This window comes from Stegostoma tigrinum, chromosome 30 (genome assembly GCF_030684315.1).
Source record: "Stegostoma tigrinum isolate sSteTig4 chromosome 30, sSteTig4.hap1, whole genome shotgun sequence".
NCBI classification, from domain to species: domain Eukaryota; kingdom Metazoa; phylum Chordata; class Chondrichthyes; order Orectolobiformes; family Stegostomatidae; genus Stegostoma; species Stegostoma tigrinum.
This window is the reverse complement of record NC_081383.1, coordinates 37,929,831-37,949,691: the sequence shown is the minus strand read 5'-3', so window position 1 is coordinate 37,949,691 and position 19,861 is coordinate 37,929,831. Positions and strand designations below refer to the sequence as shown.

Below are 19,861 nucleotides of genomic sequence, written 5' to 3'. Positions count from 1 at the left end.
CTCAGTAACCTGGGATAGATCCCATCCAGACCTGGGGACTTGTCCACCTTAATGTCTTTTCAGATATCCAACACTTCCTCCTTCCTTATGTCAACTTGACCTAGAGTAAGCAAACATCTATCCCTAACCTCAACATCTGTCATGTCCCTCTCCTTGGTGAATACCGATGCAAAGTACTCGTTAAGAATGTCACCCATTTTCTCTGACTAAGCGCATAACTTTCCTTCTTTGTCCTTAGGTGGGCCAATCCTTTCTCTAGTTACCCTCTTGCTCTTTATATATGAATAAAAGACTTTGGGATTTTCCTTAACCATGTTTGCCAGCAATATCTTATGTCCTCTCTTAGCCCTCTTAATGCCTCATTTCAGATTCGTTCTACATTCCCGATATTCTTGCAAAGCTTCGTCTGTCTTCAGTCGCCTAGACCTCATGTATGCTTCTTTATTCCTCTTGGCTAGTCTCACAATTTCACCTGTCATCCATGGTTCCTTAATCTTGCCATTTCTATTCCTCATTTTTCCAGGAAAGTGTCTCTCCCACACGCTAATCAACCTCTCCTTAAAAGCCTCCCACATATCAAATGTGGATTTACCTTCAAACAGTTTCTCCCAATCTACATTCCTCAGATCCTGCCGAATCTTAGTATAGTCGGCCTTCCCCCAGTTTAGTACTCTTCCTTTAGGACCACTCCCATCCTTGCCCATGAATATTGTAAAACTTACTGAATTGTGGTCGCCATTTCCAAAGTAGTCCCCTACTGTAAAATCAACCACCTGGCCGGTTCATCCCCCAACGCCGGGTCCAGTATGGCCCCTTCCCGAGTTGGACTACATACATACTGCTCTAGAAAACCCTCCTGGACACACCTTACAAATTCTGCTCCGTCTTGACCCCTAACACTGAGTGAATCCCAGTCAATGTTGGGAAAATTAAAATCCCCCATCACCACCAGCCTGTTTCTCCTACACCTTTCCATTATCTGTTTACATATTTGTACCTCTATCTCACGCTCGCTGTTGGGAGGCCTGTAGTACAGCCCCAACATTGTTACCACATCCTTCCTATTTCTGAGTTCTACCCATATTGCCTCACTGCTTGAGGTCTCCATGGGGCTCTCCTTCAGTGCGGCTGTGATATCGTCTTTGACCAGTATTGCAACTCCTCCACACCATTTACCTCCCTCCCTATCCCGCCTGAGGCATCAATATTCTGGGACAACTAGCTGCCAATCATGCCCTTCCCTCAAACAAGTCTCAGTAATAGCAATAACATCATACTTCCAGGTACTGATCCAAGCCCTAAGCTCATCTGCCTTATCTACTATACTTCTTGCATTAAAACAAATGCACCTCAGACCAGCTGTCCCTTTGTGTTCATTATCTGCTCCCCGACTACTATTCCCTTTTTAGTCACGCTGATTCCATTATCTAGTTCCCTACAGGCTTTCGTTACTACCTCTTTTCTGTCCAATATTTGGTTCCCATCCCCCTGCCACATTAGTTTAAACCCTCCCCCACAGCGTTAGGAAAAGCACCCCCAAGGACATTGGTTCCAGTCCGGCTCAGGTGTAGACCATCCAATTTGTAATAGTCCCACCTTCCCCAGAACCGTTTGCAATGTCCCAAAAATCTGAACCTCTCCCTCCGACACCATCTCTCAAGCCACGCATTCATCCTGGCTATTCTTTCATTTCTGCACTGACTAGCACGTGGCACTGGGAGCAATCCTGAGATTACTACCTTTGAGGTCCTACTTTTTAACTTGGCTCCTAACTCCCTAAATTCTGCTTGTAGGACCTCATCCCGTTTTCTGCCTATATCATTGGTGCCCATATGCACCATGACAACTGGCTGTTCACCCTCCCACTTCAGAATGTTCTGCAGCCGATCGGAGACGTCCCTGATCTGTGCATCTGGGAGGCAACATACCATTCGGGAGTCCTGTTTTCGACAGCAGAACCGCCTATCTACTTCCCTTACAATTGAATCCCCAATGACTATTGCCCTTCCACTCTTTTTCCCGCCCTTCTGTACAGCAGAGCCAGACACGGTGCCATGAACCTGGCTACTGCCACCTACCCCTGGTGTGCCATCTCCCCCAGCAGTATCCAAAACGGAATGCCTGTTTTGGAGGGAGATGACCGCAGGGGACACCTTCACTGCCTTCCTGCTCTTCCTCTGCCTTTTGGTCACCCATTCGCTATCTCCCTCAGCAATCCTAATCTGCTGTGCGACCAACTTGCTAAACATGCTGTCCAGGACCCCCTCAGCATCGCGTATGCTCCAAAGTGAGTCCATCCGCAGCTCCAGAGCCATCATGCGGTCTAACAAGAGCTGCAGCTGGACACACTTCCTGCTCTCGCTCTCCTCCCGAAAATCATCTAAAGCCCTTTTGAATTACTTAATTGAAGCTGCCTCCATCACACTTCATTTTATTACCCCATTGTTCATACTACGTTGGCAGTATAGCACTCTGAGATGGTCAGTGAAAAGTGCTATATAAAAACAAATCTTTCTTTACCATGATATCACAGGTACAATTATTGCAAGACTGACTTTCCCAGCCCAAACACCATTCCAACCCCAATGAGCTGTTCTTCTGCAGATCTTAAATGTTGCCACCTTTCTTCCCACTGTCAGATTCTTAATAGAGAGCCTCAGTTTAAACGCAGGACTGAAATGACCCAGCTCTTCATGACAGCCCTAATGACTGCTGGTCTGGAAAGGGCAAAAAGTGCATGCACAGTATGTCGGTCACACATCATCTCCCCCTCCATTTTCAAACTCGTTTCTTCAATTCTCTCACCTATTGTGCGAGGTTCAATATCAAGGTCCATGGAATGAAGATTATTACCTGCAATCTCCCTTGCAGCTCTTGGTTTTCACTGGTCACTGTCTCCAATTGACTCTGCAGTGACACAAGACCCTCCTCACTAGAAACGTTCATACCCTTTTTCAAAAATAACTTTTCAATCCCTGAAACAATTCAGCAACAGTAAGCAGTGGAATGAAACAATTTAAGCAATTATTCAATCCCAAAAATCAAACAAAGAGAAGGCTAACACTGGAGTAAGGAGTTAATGTGAATCAGTTACTAATGTGGCTGACAATGTAAGCATGGCATAAAGTTTAACTAAGAGACTGACAGAGATCTGGGGTTCTAACTTGGACTATAGTCATCTATATTATGCGAATGAAGAGTGGGACCTATTTTGTCAGGAACCAGCATGAAGGGGACTGAAACAAACTGAGCCAGACACAGAGGACAGACCAAACCTTGATACCAGAGACCTTTTCATGATCACCTCAAACCCAACCTTTGGTGGAGGGAGACAAATTTGAGCAGCAGTGGTTAGCACTGCTTCCTCATAGTGCCAGGGACCTGGGTTCAATCTCAGCTTTGAGTGACTGTGTGAAGCTTGCACATTCTCCCCATGCCTGCGTGGGTTTCCTCCTACAGTTCAAAGATACGCAGGCCATTCTAAATTGTGTGGTAGTGTCTACGAGTGTGCAAGCTAGATGGGTTAGCTGTGGGAAATGCAGGGATAGGGTGAGGGTGTGGGTCTGGGTGAGATACCTTTCAGAGGGCTAGTGTGGACTCAATGGGCCAAATAACCTCCCACACTATGGGGATTCTGAGATTCTACAAAATTGTTGCTAAGCGTTTGAAAAATGCATAGATGGCAACAACCTCTAAAGGATGAGTGACAAAGCAGTCTTGAAAGAAGGAAGGGAAAGGAAATAAGACCTTACAGTAATTACTTGAGAAGCAACAAAGACTTTGAAAATGGGTAGATTTGGGAAGCGCAAAGGACTTTAATGGGAGATGCCTCCGCCCCACAGCAGCCAACTACAGAGCCCAGAAGCTCAGGAACATTAAGGGTCAGGAAGCATAGGCTTACAAATCAAAGGACAGGTTACCATACCAAGGTAAATGTTTCAGTGAATGAGACAGGTTTTCAGTTTGAACTCACAACATTGTGCCAAGGACTGGGAAAGTTGAAAAGTGAGTGTTACATCATATTACTCCCAGATATCAAATCCATTTACCTACTTGCTCCAAAGAGAGTACAACATCTTTCAATAGAGAAAGCCTTGTGTCACAAACCTCATCTAGCAGCTTCATTGTTTGACAATCCCAGTCAAAGATCATGCTGCCCTACCTCGCTTGGTGACAGACTTTGAAGTGCCCACCCAGACTACATTCTATGCCCTTGCTGCACCTGCTGCTTCATATTTCCAAATAGTATTCAACTTGGAGATGCACTGATTCATCAGGTCAGGGTAAATCAGAGAATCAGGAGGAGATTTCCTTGCCCATGTTTGACCTGATGCAATGAGATTCCATGAGAATACAGAGTTAATGATGAGAACTTCCTGTGTGCCTCCCTCCCGACGGTATAACAATGTGCCATCAACTCAGGTGGAAGAGGATAGTAAAGGTGGTGTTTGGGACACAATCTGTAAGGTATGATGCAGTACGTCAGGCTGTTGTTTGACCAGTCTGTGAGAAATTGCTCACAAGGTTGGCAGAAGGCCCCCAGGTTATTAAGACGGACTTGCTAATGTGGAATGGACTCGATGTGCCTAGAATGATGCCAGGTGGTCTGTCCAGGTGCAATCTTTCTGACTTTGTAGTGGTTTGGTGCAACTGAGTGGCTTGTAAGCTATTCCGGAGTCAACCAAATTGCTGCAAATCGAGAATCACATCTAGGTGAGACCAGGTAAATTTCCTTCTCCGTAGGTCATCAGGGAACTGAAAAGATTTTTACAACAACTGACGACAGTTTCAAGGTCACCATTCCTGAGACTGTCTTTTAATTCCAGATTTATGAATTAATTGAGTTTAAATGCATTTTTGAAATTTGAAGCTTTTACATACTTCCATCCATTATCAAGTCTGTTAAATTCACTTGTTTATATCTTCACAAAGGATACAAGGCTGAAATTTGAAACATAGTATACCTGGGAAACTACTCAGCATCTCTTCCTCAACCATGAGTTCTCTCTCACTGTCTTCTTGATGTTTTTCCTGGAGATTAAAAGTTGTTCAATTAGAACAGCGAGCTTTCGATCTTCTGCACCTTGATTGATGCCCTGGCTACTATCGATCTTACACCAACGCAACTGAGAACAGATTAACTGGTGATTAATCTCACTACTATCTGTTGTACACTCATCAACTGTGATGTTTGTTTACATGGGATCAATGAACCTATTTCCAACGTAACACAGTGAATACAAAATGCCTTCTCAGAGCCAATCAGTACTAATATAACATATTTGGACAGCTGCGGATAAAGATCAAGGAAGTTGGACGAATGGTGGTTCATGAGGTTGATCCTAGGTATGGAGGGATTTCTTATAGAATTGTTATAGAATCATAGAGCCATTGAGTCACACAGCACAGAAACAGACCCCTCAGTCCAAGCAGTCCATGCCAAACATAATCCCATATTAAACTAGCCTCACCTGCCTGCTCCTGGCCCATATCACTCCAAAACTTTCCTATTCATGTATCCACCTAAATGTCTTATAAACATTGTAATTGTACCACATCCACCACTTCCTCAGGAAGTTCATTCCATACGTGAACCATCCACTATGTAAAAAATTTGCCTCTTGGGTCTTTTTTAAACCTCTTATATTTTTTAACCATCCTGTCTACATTTGATGCAAACTTCAAAGAATTATGTACCTGCACCCCTAGGTCCCTCTGTTCTACGACACTACCCAAGGCCCTACTGTTAATTGTACAAGCTCTATCCTTGTTTGTTGTACGAAATTGTGCTCCCTAGTCTTGAAATCCCTCATCCTATGGAAAAGATAGCTACCATTAACTCTATATGCTTCTAATTATTTCATAAACTTCATTGCTCCGTTTTCGCAGCAGCAGCAGGGGCAGTGAGAGTGAGGGCCAGGGGGCTACCAGGAGGTAAGTTCTTCATTTCGGCAGCAGAGTGGGAGCAGTCGAATTGCATTCTGGGAAGGTGAGTGAACTGATATATTTGGGCAGTGGCTTAACACAAAACACTACATGTGTAATGTCTCCCACCCACCCTCCTCCGCTAACCAAAAAATAGATTCTGTGCTGTATTGATAAGGTAAGGTTTCTCTTTTTTTTCCAAGTTGTGTGGGCAGGACTTGAACCAATGTTCGGGGGACTGCTTTTGCTAACGCTGTTGGGGTGGGTTTAAACTAAAGTGGAGGGGGATGGGAACCAAATGAGGAGGTTAATGGACAGTGAGGAGGTAGTAACTAAAGCCTGTAAGGGACTAGATAATGACGTCAGTGTGACTAAGGGGAAGAGTAGGCAGAGAGCAGAGGATGAACGCAAAGATACAGGTGGTCTGAGGTGCATTTGTTTTAATGCAAGAAGTGTAACAGGCAAGGCAGATGATCTTAGGGCTTCGATGAGTGCCTGGGAGTATGTAGTTATTGCTATTACTGAGACTTGGTTGAGGGAAGGGCAAGATTAACAACTAAATATCCCAGGATATAGATCCTTCAGGCAGGATAGAGATGGTGGTAAAACGGTTGGAGGCATTGCATTACTGGTCAAAGAGGATATCACAGCTGTGCTGAAGGAGGGCACCTTGGAGGACTCAAGCAGTGAGGCAATAATGAAGAAGAAATTTCTGAAGAAGGGTCTAGGCCCGAAACGTCAGCCTTCCTGCTCCTCTGATGCTGCTTGGCCTGCTGTGTTCATCCAGCTCTACACTGTGTTCCACAGGGATCCGTGTTGGGACCACTGCTGTTTGTGATGTACATAAATGATCTGGGGGAAGGTATAGATGGCCTGATTAGCAAGTTTGCAGATGACACTAAGATTGGTGAAGTAGCAGATAGTGAAGGGGACTGTTGGAGAATGCAGCAGAATATAGATAGATTGGAGAGTTGGGCAGAGAAATAGCAGATGGAGCTCAATCCAGGCAAATGCGAGGTGATGAATTTTGGAAAATCCAATTCAAGAGTAAACTATATGGTTATTTGGAAAAGCCCTGGGGAAAATTGTTGCATTCAGAGATCTGGGTGTTCAGGTCCACTGTACCCCGAAGGTAGCAACACAGATCTATAAAGTGGTCAAGGCATACTGCATGCTCTCATTCATCGGACGGGGTAGTGAGTCCAAGAGTTGGCAGGCCATGTTGCAGTTGTATAGGACTTTGGTTCGACCACATTTGGAATACTGTGTACAGTTCTGGTCGCCACATTAGCAAAACGATGTGGATGCTTTGGAGAGGGTGCAGAGGAGGTTCACCAGGATGTTGCCTGATACGGAGGGCACTAGCTATGAAGAGAGGTTAAATAGATTAGGAATATTAACATTAGAAAAATGGAGGTTAAGGGGGGACCTGATTGAGGTTAACAAAATGATGAGAGGTATAGACAGGGTGGATAGCAAGAAGCTTTTTTCCCCAGAGTGGGGGTTTCAATTACTAGGGGTCACGAGTTCAAGGTGAGAGGGAAAAAGTTTAGGGGAGATATGCATGGAAAGTTCTTTACACAGAGGGTGGTGGGTGAATGGAACCTGTTGCCAGCGGAGGTGGTAGAGGCAGGCATGATAGCGTCATTTAAGATGTATTTAGACAGATACATGAATGGGCAGGGAGCAGAGGGATACAGATCCTTGGAAAATAGACGACAGGTTTAGATAGAGGATATGGATCGGCACAGGTTTGGAGGGCCGAAGGGCCTGTTCCTGTGCTGTAATTTGCTTTGATCTTTGTTCTCAGTTCTATCAGATTACCTGTCAACCTGCTATGCTCCAGTAAAATAAGTCCCAGATCATCCAGCTTTTCTATATAACTCAAACCTTTCATACCCAGCAACATCTTGGTAAATCTCTTTTGAACCCTCTCCAGCTTGTCAATATCCCCCCTAGAACTGGGTGACCAGCCTGTACACAGTATTCCAGAGCAAGCCTCACCAATGGTCTGTCCAACCTCAACAGGACGCCCCAGTTCCCGCACTCAAAGGACTGAGGAACAAAGGCAAGTGTGCCAAACGCCTTTCTAACCACCCTCTCTATGTTTGATGCAAATTTCAAAGAATTATGTATCTGCATCCCGATGTTTCTCTGATCTACAACATTACCCAAGGCCCTACTATTACTTGTGTAAGTCCTATCCTTGTTTATTGTACCAAAATGCAACACCTTGCATTTAATCAGATTGAACTCCATCTGCCATTTTTCAGCCCATTGACCCATTTGGCCAAGATCCCTTGGGAAATGTAGAAAACCTTCTTCACTTGTCGACGGTGCAACCAGTTTTGTTGTCGTCCATGCCGACGAACAAAAATAGACCTAGAACCAATCCCTGCGGAACACCACTGGTCACAGGCCTCCAATCAGAAAAACAACCCTTCCACCATTACTCTTAATCAAAAATGCTCCCCACTCCTTTCTTGCCTCCTTTCTATCCCTCCTATAGTATCGCAAACCCAGAGCATTGAGAAGCCAGTCTTGTCTATCTCTCAGCCAAATTTCTGTAACAGCTATAACATCCCAATCCCATATGCCCTCAGCTCATTAGCCTTACCTGTAAGAACCCTTGCATTGAAATAAATGCAGTTTAGCTCTTCAGAGTTACTACATATTTCGACTCTCTTTTTGGTCTTTCTTTTCTAATTGATGTGCTCTCCTCACACTCAGAACTTCCCCATCAATCCTTCCATCTACTCTGCTACCTAGAATCCCCCCAATCTCCCTCTGGATCAGCATAAAGACTCCCTTAATGGAATGAGCAAATCTCCCTGCTAAGATGTTGATCTCTTTCCAGGTCAGGTTAAAACTAATGTGTTTGAACAGGTCTTTTCTATCCCAAAAGGCATTCCAATCGTCCAAAATCCTGAACCCCTGAACAAAAACCACCTCTTCAGGCTATTGATTTATCCACTTTATCCTTTCATTCCTTTCCTCGTTTGAGTTTGCATAGGGAATAAACCAGAGATTACTACTTTTAAGGTTCTGCTTCTTAATCTTCTATCTAACCTCTTAAATTTACTCTTAAATTTAATCTTTCCCCTGGAAACGAGATTCCTACCAAAGCGTTCAATAATTTCTGGCTTCTCAATCTTATAATATGTTCGAAATGTTGACTGATTTCCTTAAGCCTGCATGGGAAAAGCAATAAGCCATCCTAAATTTATGGTCACTGCCAAAGAATCTTCTGTCTGTGCCTTTGACAGGAGAGTCCTCCCCTAACAATAATTCTATTAAATCTAGTCAAACGCCACTTAACGTAAGAATCATTCCAAGTGCCCAACAATGGACTGCTCCTTCCATTTTCCTAAGGGAAACTACCCTCTTCCTCAGTTCCAAAATCTGAATATCTATTTGATAGAGGAATAGCCACCAGAGAGCTTTGAAATACATTACCTTTCCCAACAGTTGCCCATCTCTCTGTCTGATCCTGCTGTACAATAACTTTTCTAAATATACTAGCCATCTCACTCTGTACCTCAAATATGCCCTTAGTAACATTAAGCCTAAAAAAAATTTCAATAACGCCTTATTCATAAAATAAACTACCTTCCATTACCTACAGAAAATGATGCTAAAATGGAAAAAGTTATTAATATATATAGCAAAAGCATTAAAAAGTTAAATAAAATCATCCACTTATCTGATTAACTGAATAAAAAAACGACTCCTCTTCAATAAGTTCCCTGAAGATAAAATTCTTCTCCAGAGCCAACCAAAAGTAGGACTCTCAGTACCAAAAACACCACTCCTTATTTTTAAAGCCAACTGTTCGCCTTTTCAAACAAAATCTTTTGCATTGTAGGAAAAGCCCTCTAAAATACATATTGTCGTTCCTGAACTTCGAATTTAGAATAAAAATAACCTCAGGGATTCACTGTAGACCCTTAAATGTTTGTTTTTAAAAAAAGTCAGTTTAAAAAATAGTCTCGATTATCAGGAGTGGTTGAATAGATTGGGCTTGTAGACATTGGAGTTAGAGGAATGTGTGCAACCTTAATGAAACATAAGATTCTTACGAGGCTTGACAGGTTATAGAGTCAGAGAGTCATACAACATGGAAACAAACCTTTTGATCCAACTTTTTTCTGCTAACCAGATATCCTAAATTAATCTAGTCCCATTTGCAAGCATGTGACCCATATCCCTATAATCATTCCCTATTCATGGACCGATCCAGATGTCTTTTGCATGTTGCAATTGTACCAGTTTCTACCACTTCCTCTGGCAGCTCATTCCATACAAGCACCATTCTCTGTGTTCAAAAGATTCCCCTTTTAATTCTTTCCCCTCTCACCTTAAACCTATACCCTCTAGTTTTGGACTCCCTTACCCTGGGAAACAGACCTTGGCTATTCACCCTATCCATGCCCCTCATGATTTCATAAGCCTTTATAAGATCACCCCTCAGCCTCTGACACTCCAGGGAAAATAGCCCCAGCCTAATTCAGCCTCGCCTTACAGCTCAAATTATCCAACCCCTGCAACATCCTTATAAGTCTTTTCTGAATCTTCTCAAGTTGAATAATGTCTTTCTTACTGCAGGAAGACCAGAACTGAACGCAGTATTCCAAAACTGGCCAAACCAATATTCTGTACAGCCAGAACATGACCCTTCCAACCCCTATACTCAATGCACTGACCAATAAAGGAAAGTGTACAAAATGCCTTCTTCACTATCCTGTCTACCTGTGACTCCACTTTCAAGGAACAATGAAACTGCACCCCAAGGCCTCTTTGTTCAGCAACACTCCCCAGGACCCTACCATTAAGTGTACAAGTCCTGCCCTGATTTGCCCTACTAAAAATACAACACTTCACATTTGTCTAGATTAATCTCCAGTTAACCTGAAGAGATTGTTTTCCCTTGCAAAAGAATCTAGAGTGGGAGGCATAATCTGAGAATATGGTGACATCCAGTTGGGGCAGAGATGAGGAGGAACTCCGTCTCACAGAGGGTAGTGAATCTGTAGAATTTTTTCATGTCAGTAGGTCATAGAGGCTGGGTTGTTAAGTATAATTAAGGTCGAGATATTCTGGTTTTTAATCAGAAAGGAAATCAAGGTCTATGTATATAAGGTAGGGAAGTGGAGTTGGGGACTATCAGATCACTCATGATCTTATTGAAGGGCAGAGCAGACTTCTGCTCCAATGTCTTATGGTTGGCCACCTTCTTGACCATTTGCAATGCTGTAACTGAGCGGCATGTTGGGCCACTTCAAAGGACAATCAGTGATGTAGGACTGGAGTCACATAAAGGTCTGTACGGGGACAGGTTTCCTCCCCAGAGGAGAGAATCTTCTCATGGTGACTTATTTTGGTGTCAGCTTTCTATATTCAGCTCTAAAAAAACCTTGAAGTTATGCTGTCTGTGTTACTGGGCTAACGGGCTGACAACTAAATATGAAGAACATTCAAATAGGAAGGTAAATAGCCAAGACCGAGAGGCCAAGCAATCGTAGTTTCGATTTTAATAACTAACATTTTGGAAAATTAGTTAAACGATCCTCTCTTGGTCGAGGTCAATTTCAGGGATCCTTATTTGGGAAAATGGGGGAGGCAAATATGTTGAAAGAATGATTAATTTGACTGTCTAGTGTGCAGCAGGAGATTAATTCTCTTTTTAACGCATTATGAAGTAACGTCTGATTGCCCTTCACAAGGTGATGGCGAACTACCTTATAAATTCACTGCAGTCCATTGGGAAGGTTTTCCTACCATGCTGTTCGAGAGGGAGGATTTTGACTCAGAGATAATGAAGTAACATCAACATGTATATCCATGCTAGAATATTGTGTAACTTGAAAGAAAGCTTGTGGGGTTCTGTGTTCTTATCTCTCACATCGATGTATGTATCAAGTCAAGATCAAAGACTCTGCCTTCTCTGTGGTTTTGTGCTGGATATCAAATGGGTTTGAACCAGCTCCAATCAAGGTCTACATGGGATCAGATCTACAGCACAGAACTGTCCATAACAAAACACTACCCAGCATTTCTGAAGAAGGGTCTAGGCCCGAAACATCAGCCTTCCTGCTCCTCTGATGGCGCTTGGCCTGCTGTGTTCATCCAGCTCTACACCTTGTTATCTCAGATTCTCCAGCATCGGCAGTTCCTATTACCTCTGAAACAATTTTAACCCCACAGTGAAGCCTCTTCTAAGGATGTCTACCCTGAAGGAGTTACCCTCCTCCCTCCGGAAAAACCATTTCTGAAGAAGGGTCTAGGCCCAAAACGTCAGCTTTTGTGCTCCTAAGATGCTGCTTGGCCTGCTGTGTTCATCCAGCCCCACACTTTGTTATCTCAGATTCTCCAGCATCCGCAGTTCCTACTATCTCCAGTATTAGATTGGAAAAGTCACTCAGAGACCACAGGATAGGAACATGTTCAAACCAAACAGAAATTGTTGAAGAAACTCAGTAGGTCTGGCAGCAACTGTGGAGAGAAAACAGAGTTATAGTGTCAAAGAATCATGCAGCACACAGGCAAACCATTTGGTCCAACCAGTGCATGTCGACAATAATCCCAAACTAAACTAGTCAGACCTGCCTGCTCTTGGCCTATATCTCTCCAAATATTTTGTGTTTATGTACTTATCTAAATGTCTTTCAAACGTTGTAACTGTACTTGCATCTACCACTTCCTCTGGATGTACATTCCACACATGAGCCTCTCTCTGCGGAAAAAAATGCCCCTCATGTCTTTTTTTAATCCAAACCCTCTCATTTTAAATATAAGCCAGCTAGTTATGAAATCCCCCACCTTAGGGAGAAGACACCTTATCTATACACTGTATTATTTTATTAACATCTGTAAGGTTACCTCTCAACTTCCTATGCTCCAGTGAAAAAGTACCAAACTATCCAGCCTCTCCTTATAACGCAAACAGTCCATTCCCAGCATTCCTGATCTTGATAAATCTTTTCTGAACACTCTCCAGTTTAATAATATCCTTTCTCCAGCAGTTCACCATCGTCTCGACCTTTCCTCAAAACTGATAGTTCAGAGCCTTTACTGGTCTGAAGAAAGGTAACTGTACTCAAAACACTAACTCTGTTTTCTCTTCACAGAGGCTACCAGACCCATTGAGTTTCTCCAGCAATTTCTGCTCTTGTTTGTTTCAAATCTCAAACATCTTAGTTCTTTGTTTTGTTAAAGGTACACATTCCACTGATACAGTTAGGGTGGTTGGCAGTTGGTAGTTCAGGATTAATTCACGGAAGATTCTTAGTTTTCTAACAGAAGCTACGGAAGCTCTGACCTAACTGTTTCACATCCGATCTGAGAGCAGTTATCAATGAAATTAATGCCTAGTGTCCTAGCTTAACTTGAATGACATACGCAGCTTGCATCAAAATTTAAATAAATTTCCCTAGATTGATTCACATGGCAAATAGTAGGTTTACTTTTTAACTTGGAGGACCACGCACTGCACTCATTAAGGTTATTACAATTCCCAAAGTCAAAGGAAAATGGAGCCTTTTCCCAGAGTGACAATGAGCAGCTGGATGCCTTGTTAATAGACAGTACATTGGAGATAATCCTGCAGAAAGATGACCATAATAGGCAAGACCCCTTTCAATTCAGCTGACTACCAGGGGTGCAGACAAGTGGCTGACATTTCTTGACAGGATTTAGCCACAAAAGCAGTACTTCAGCAACAGAAACCAGCTGGCCCTACCCAATCTATCCTATAACTAACTCCAGTCCCACTCTGAGTAAGACACTCAGTTCCAGCAAAGTCCCAGTCCAGCACAGGATGTGAAGTTAATGCTACTCTCAACAATGAAATCACATTCTGAGAATGAGTAAAAGAAAGATATCTGGTATCAATCCACTGTATCAACTTAAATGGACCATTTACCTCATATAAAGACAGTTTGCCCTGTAGGATTTCAACCTGCTTGATTACTTCTTGATGATCTTTCTCTTTCGCAGTTAGTTTGCTTGTGAGCTCCTGGATCTGTGAACATTACCAAACTTGTGAATAAAACAGAAGAGATATAGATTGTGTTTAACTTTGAAAAGTTCTTGTAAATTTTTCTCTTCAAAAATCAAAGGCCAATGGAAAGATTGTCAAACTGTACATGCTGTTGTCTAACATAATGGCACAGCCTGCAGATGCCAGCCCTGAATTTTCATTGAATTTTCCCAATCTCCTGTAATAACAGTATAGCCTTTTGGCATTTACAAACCAATTATTTTTCATACATTAAGGAAACCTGTGGAGTATTGAATTTTCTCTTACCAAATACTATGTGCCAGTGAAGTCTATCAATAAATAAAGAGGCCTTGCCCTTTTCTAGAAATCAATAGTTTCACAGATGAAATGGAGATTTTTTCGGATGCCCTGAGTCATTGAATGTTTAGTGTGGTTTGATATTATTACATAGTTAAATTGTGGTGGCATGCAAGTGTTTCAACATAAGCAGAATCAAAAGCACTGCTGTACTGTCAATTAAATGTGAATTGCTAATGTCCCTTAAATATGCACCCTGATCCGTGTTGAAATTCAGAAAAACATTCCTGTTAATTGTCAAGTTAAATATGAGATGATGCACTTCAGCAGGAAGAAGAAAGGAGCAAAATATTATTTAAACGGAGAAACACTGACTGGCAGAAATTGGTTTACAAATTAAAGTACCTGATTCTCGAGTTTCTGGATTCCACAATCTTTTGCAATCAGCACTTTCTGAAATCAAAAAGGAATGCCAAAGGTTTTACTAAAGTTCTCCCACGTCACAGGTATATCCACAACTGATGTGTCAAGTTTAACATGCTGTATACGGTGTGGCTTCCTCCACACTGGGGACGCTGTACACGGTGTGGCATCACCTACATTGGGGAAAGCAAGCGGAGGCTTGGGGACCACTTTGCAGAACACCTACGCTCGGTTCGCAATAAACAACTGCACCTCCCAGTCGCGAACCATTTCAACTCCCCTGCCCATTCCTTAGACGACATGTCCATCCTGGGCCTCCTGCAGTGCCATAATGATGCCACCCATAGGTTGCAGGAACAGCAACTCATATTCTGCTTGAGAACCCTGCAGTCCAATGGTATCAATGTGGATTTCACAAGCTTCAAAATCTCCCCTCCCCCCACTGCATCCCAAAACCAGCCCAGCTTGTCTGCGCCTCCCTAACCTGTTCTTCCACTCACCTACCACCTCCTCCCACCTCAAGCCGCACCTCCACTTCCTACCTACTAACCTCATCCCGCTCCCTTGACCTGTCCGTCCTCCCCGGACTGACCTATCCCCTCCCTACCTCCCCACCCATACTCTCCTCTACACCTCTCTTCTCCTCTATCCATCTTCAGTCCGTCTCCTCCTCTCTCCCTATTTATTTCAGAATCTCTCCCCAACTCCCTTTTCTGATGAAGGGTCTAGGCTCGAAACATCAGCTTTTGTGCTCCTAAGATGCTGCTTGGCCTGTGTGTTCATCCAGCCCCACACTTTGTTATGTTAAACTTAGCATGTCATTAACTAAAAACATGAAGCCAAATCTTTCAGTAACCAGATTGTCAGAGGTCAATCACATGACTGAAGATCAGCATCAGAATCCTATGGAAGTCCTGACTTCTAAGTGGGAATTGCTAGAGAAGTTTAATTTAAACTTCTGATGGGTTATTCCCTTGCTCACCGGGATCCTGCACAACTGTCTCCAATTCAGAGCTGCAGATGTGGAACTATCCCAGTACAGGATTTATCTGGAATAGTTACCCGTGAAATATAGACACATTAAAACTTAGTCTAGCATTGCTAAAATGACCAGAATTTGAAGCTTCATCTGTCACTCACCAGACTTAGGACACAAGAAGAAGATTTGAACAAAGGAATGCCATTTTATGCTGGATAAGAAGAGAATGCCATAGAATGCATTGGCAATAGTTACCTGTCAATCCTAATTTACAAACACCTCAAAGGTAGATTCTGATTGGTCAGGGCATTGCCTTGGGAATGTAGCAATGATTTGCCATCTCCATAACGTCACTTTTTTGGAAAACGCTAATGCATGCACATATTCTACGTAAAAAAACCATAAGACCTACGGATGCTGTAAATCAGGAACAAAAACAGAAGTTGCAGGAAAATCTCAGCAGGTCTAGCATCATCTGTGATAACAAAAAATCAGAGTTAACATTTTGGATCTGGTGACCCTTCCTCAGAACTGATGGTAGCTGGGAAAATGTCAGTTTGTATGCAGAAGATAGGGAGGGGGAGGGTTTAAGGTGTAAACGATAGCTGGAGATAGAGCTCAAAGAGAGAGAAGAGCGGTTGGGCAGACATAGGAGTGGATAATGATCTGGCCAGGAGAGTGAATAGCTGTTAATGAGGACTGTTGGTAGCTAGCAATAGATGTTGTGTAATGGCAGAGAAGGGTCTAGGCCCAAAACATCAGCTTTTGTGCTCCTAAGATGCTGCTTGGCCTGCTGCGTTCATCCAGCTCTACACCTTGTTATCTCGGATTCTCCAGCATTTGCAGTCCCCATTATCTCTGATAACAAGACCTGATATTTGGGATAGTGGGCTAGGGCATGGGAGAGTTTAGGCCCCAAAATTATTGAACTCAATATTGAGTCCTGAGGGCTGCAGGGTCCCCAAGTAGAAAGTAAGTTGTCGTTCTTCCAGCTTGCGCTGAGCTTTTCTGGAACACTGCAGTGCTGCTTCACCTGGAAGGTATGTTTGGGCCCTTGGATAATGGCGAGGGAGGAGGTAAATGGGCAGATGTCACACCTTTGCCAGTTGCCAGGAAAGGGGCGGTGGGGTTGTGGGGGAGTATTGGGGGTGAAGGAAGAGTGAATCAGGGTGTCCTGGAGGGAACAGTACCGTAGAAGACAGACAGGAGAGGGGGGGGGTGAATGTGTGTCTGGTGGTGGGAGCTTGCTGGAGGTGGCAGAAATGGCTATCTTCTGGATGTGGATCCTTGGTAGCTAAGGACAAGGGGAACACTATCGCTGTTGTGGGAGGGAAGACAAGGGTTAAGGGCAGAAATGAGAGAGAATATCCTAGTGCCTTATCCCACACACCAGGCCTTGTTACCACATAGTCTGCCATTACACACTACCTATTGTTCATTACTAACAGTCCCCATTAACAGCTATTCAACCTCCTAGCCAGATCATTATCTACTCCTTTGTCTGTTTAACAATTCTCCTCTCACTTTGGGCACTATCTCCACCTATCGTTTAGTCCCTATCCCCTCCCCCTCCCTATCTTCTGCATATAAACCAACATTTTCCTATCTACCATCAGTTCTGAAACATTAACTGATTTTTCTTCACAGATGCTGCCAGACCTGCTGAGCTTTTCCAGCAGCTTCTCTTTTTGTACAAATCCTTTGTGCTAACATAAAACAGGGTCCTGTGTATTTACATATGTAGCTTCAAATGCACCATGCTGATGATCTTAAATTAGTTCCAGTGTGACTTTTAGCACAATCCAGATTATTTAATGAATCATTTCCATCGGCAGGATGATGTCTATTGGTAGATAAAGATTGGGGCGACACGGTGGCTCAGTGGTTAGCACTGCAGCCTCACAGCGCCAGGGACCCGGGTTCAATTCCAGCCTCGGGTGAGTGTCTGTGTGGAGTTTGCACATTCTCCCCATGTCTGCATGGGTGTGCTCTGGTTTCCTCCCACAGTCCAAAGATGTGCAGACTAGGTGATTGGCCATGCTAAATTGCCCATAATGTTCAGGGGTACGTGGGTTATAGGGGGATGGGGCTGGGTTTGGGTAGGATGCTTCAAGGGACAGTGTGGACTGGTTGGGCCAAAGGGCCTGTTTCAACGCTGTAGGTAATCTAATCTAAAAACTTTTCTGAGCATTGTATAAGCTGGGGGAGGACAATTGGCATAGAGTCTGCAGAGAATGTTCAACGGGACATGTGCTTGATATAGATCACTAATCTTTGGATTAACAGTCTACATACCTACATAGACTTCTACCTAGAGTTAAAATTTTCCCCCACGATTCCATAACCCATCCTCACATTTCCACAGCGGCAGATAATTAGGTTCCCGATTTGATTTGGTTGTGATTTGGTATAATATTATATGTGTAATTTCAAACTTGAATAGATTGATTAGAAAATAATGTAAATATAACTGAAGAGGAGGGGGAAGCAAATTATGCACTAGACACAAGATTTTTCTGTAAATTATCATTAATCAGACTAAATATGGAGTAAGATCATACCTTGATAAGAAACTCACTCGATTCAAGTGATTAATATTTTTTGTAAGACTTTCTTCATTCTTTCTAGTAAAGGACATGTGTTTTTGACAACAGGCCCAAGGGTTGCAGTTGGATTAATGAAAAACCAGGCACGGTCACTTTATGTTCAGGTATAAGATGGTGAAAGAGGTTACCTCCCGCTGGCACCTGTCCACCAGCTGCTCCAGATTGCTAATGGTCTGCAGTAGATGTTGCCGCTCATGTTGAAGCAGTTCGATCTCCCCACTCAGTCTCTGATCATCCTGTCAAACAGAAGTGGGGAGGGTGAGGGAGAGGATGTGTGCACGTGGAACGCATACCAGGCTTACTTTATCACAACCCAGCCACGCTGACCCGTCCCTCATCTCTTCTATTTTCACCCTTGACCTAAGCGTCTCTCACATCCTCATCTAGACATTGGCCAAACGTATTGATGAACAGGCTTTCTGACGTCACCTAGCAGCACCATTGACCAAATAGGCATTCGAAAAGTGTCAACGTTAAGAGGGAAATCTAGTCAGGCAGCAAATGAGGCAGATGACAGCTCTTCTGTTCTGCAAGAGGTGAAATATAAGATTTCCAAAATCGGGATGGAAGTTGGGAAGTAAGTTAGTGTCAGATGGAAAATGGTGGGAACCTACTGTTAATGCACGAACATTTTCAAGTGCTATTAAAACAGTAGACTGTGCATTTGCAATTAAATCACGACATCGCTGAATTTTTACAGCACAGGAGGCAGCCTTCTGGCCCATTATGCTTGCACTGGCTCCATTCCCTCATCCAGTCTCCTGTCTTTTCCCCATATCTCTGCTCACCATCTCTTTCCAAAGTCAGCAACGAAATGAGAAGCACATGACTTCACCTTTGGTTAAAGGTGGCATGCAGCTGGTAGGTTGGATTCAGAATGGAAAGGAGCCGATTTTTCTGGCTGGGGAGCTTTGTGGAACCAGGGTAGAGGCAGCTCAGCTGTTTCATTGAGTTCAGATGGCAGCTCAGGGTATGGCTGCCAGTGGGAGGAAGGGCAGTGGGAGTGGAGATGTGAGGAGGGCAGCTGCTCAGAATTCTCCTCACCACCAGGCACAATGCTATTGCCAGCATGCAGGAATTAAAATCCAAATGCCGTTGAATTTAGTGCCCAGATCTTTGCTGCCAATGAGGTAAAGTTAAGGTCAGTGACTTCCTCCCCTCTTCCACATATATCCAGCTTAAGCCTTTGAGTACACAAAACTAACTAACTGGGCAATGTGTGATTGCAAATGCCCAGTAGTCCCTGAAAGCCCCCGCCCCGACCGACATCTAGTCTCGCCATCGGAGAACATTCGGTATGCTTGCCTTTATTGGTCAGTGCGTTGAGTTTCGGAGTTGGGAGATCATGCTGCACTACCACAGGACATCTGTTAGGCCACTTTTGGAATGCTGCATTCAATTCTGGCCTTCCTTGTTATAAGGAAGGATGTTGTTTAAAGTGCTCAGAATAGAATTACAAGGAAGTTGCCAGGGTTGGAGGGCTTGAGCAATGGGGAGAGGCTGAACAGGTTGGGGTTATTTTCCCTGAAGTGTCAGAGGCTGAGAGTGACCTCATAGATGTTTACCAAATCATGAGAGACATGGAAATGGTCCTTTACCCAGCATATGGGAGTCCAAACTAGAGGGCATAGG

The 19,861-nt window shown here is 43.5% G+C and overlaps 1 protein-coding gene across 1 annotated transcript in view; it reads right to left on the bottom strand.

The window, feature by feature from the left end:
• Positions 1-19,861, bottom strand: part of LOC125465688 (ankycorbin-like) — an 88,095-nt gene that overhangs the window by 22,109 nt on the left and 46,125 nt on the right. The window contains exons 12-16 of the mRNA XM_048559419.1: positions 18,358-18,465; positions 14,627-14,674; positions 13,847-13,945; positions 4,965-5,031; positions 2,854-2,975 (exon numbers count right to left, since the gene is read on the bottom strand). Coding sequence (XP_048415376.1) covers positions 2,854-2,975; positions 4,965-5,031; positions 13,847-13,945; positions 14,627-14,674; positions 18,358-18,465 — 444 coding nt within the window. The remainder of the gene's footprint in view (positions 1-2,853; positions 2,976-4,964; positions 5,032-13,846; positions 13,946-14,626; positions 14,675-18,357; positions 18,466-19,861) is intronic.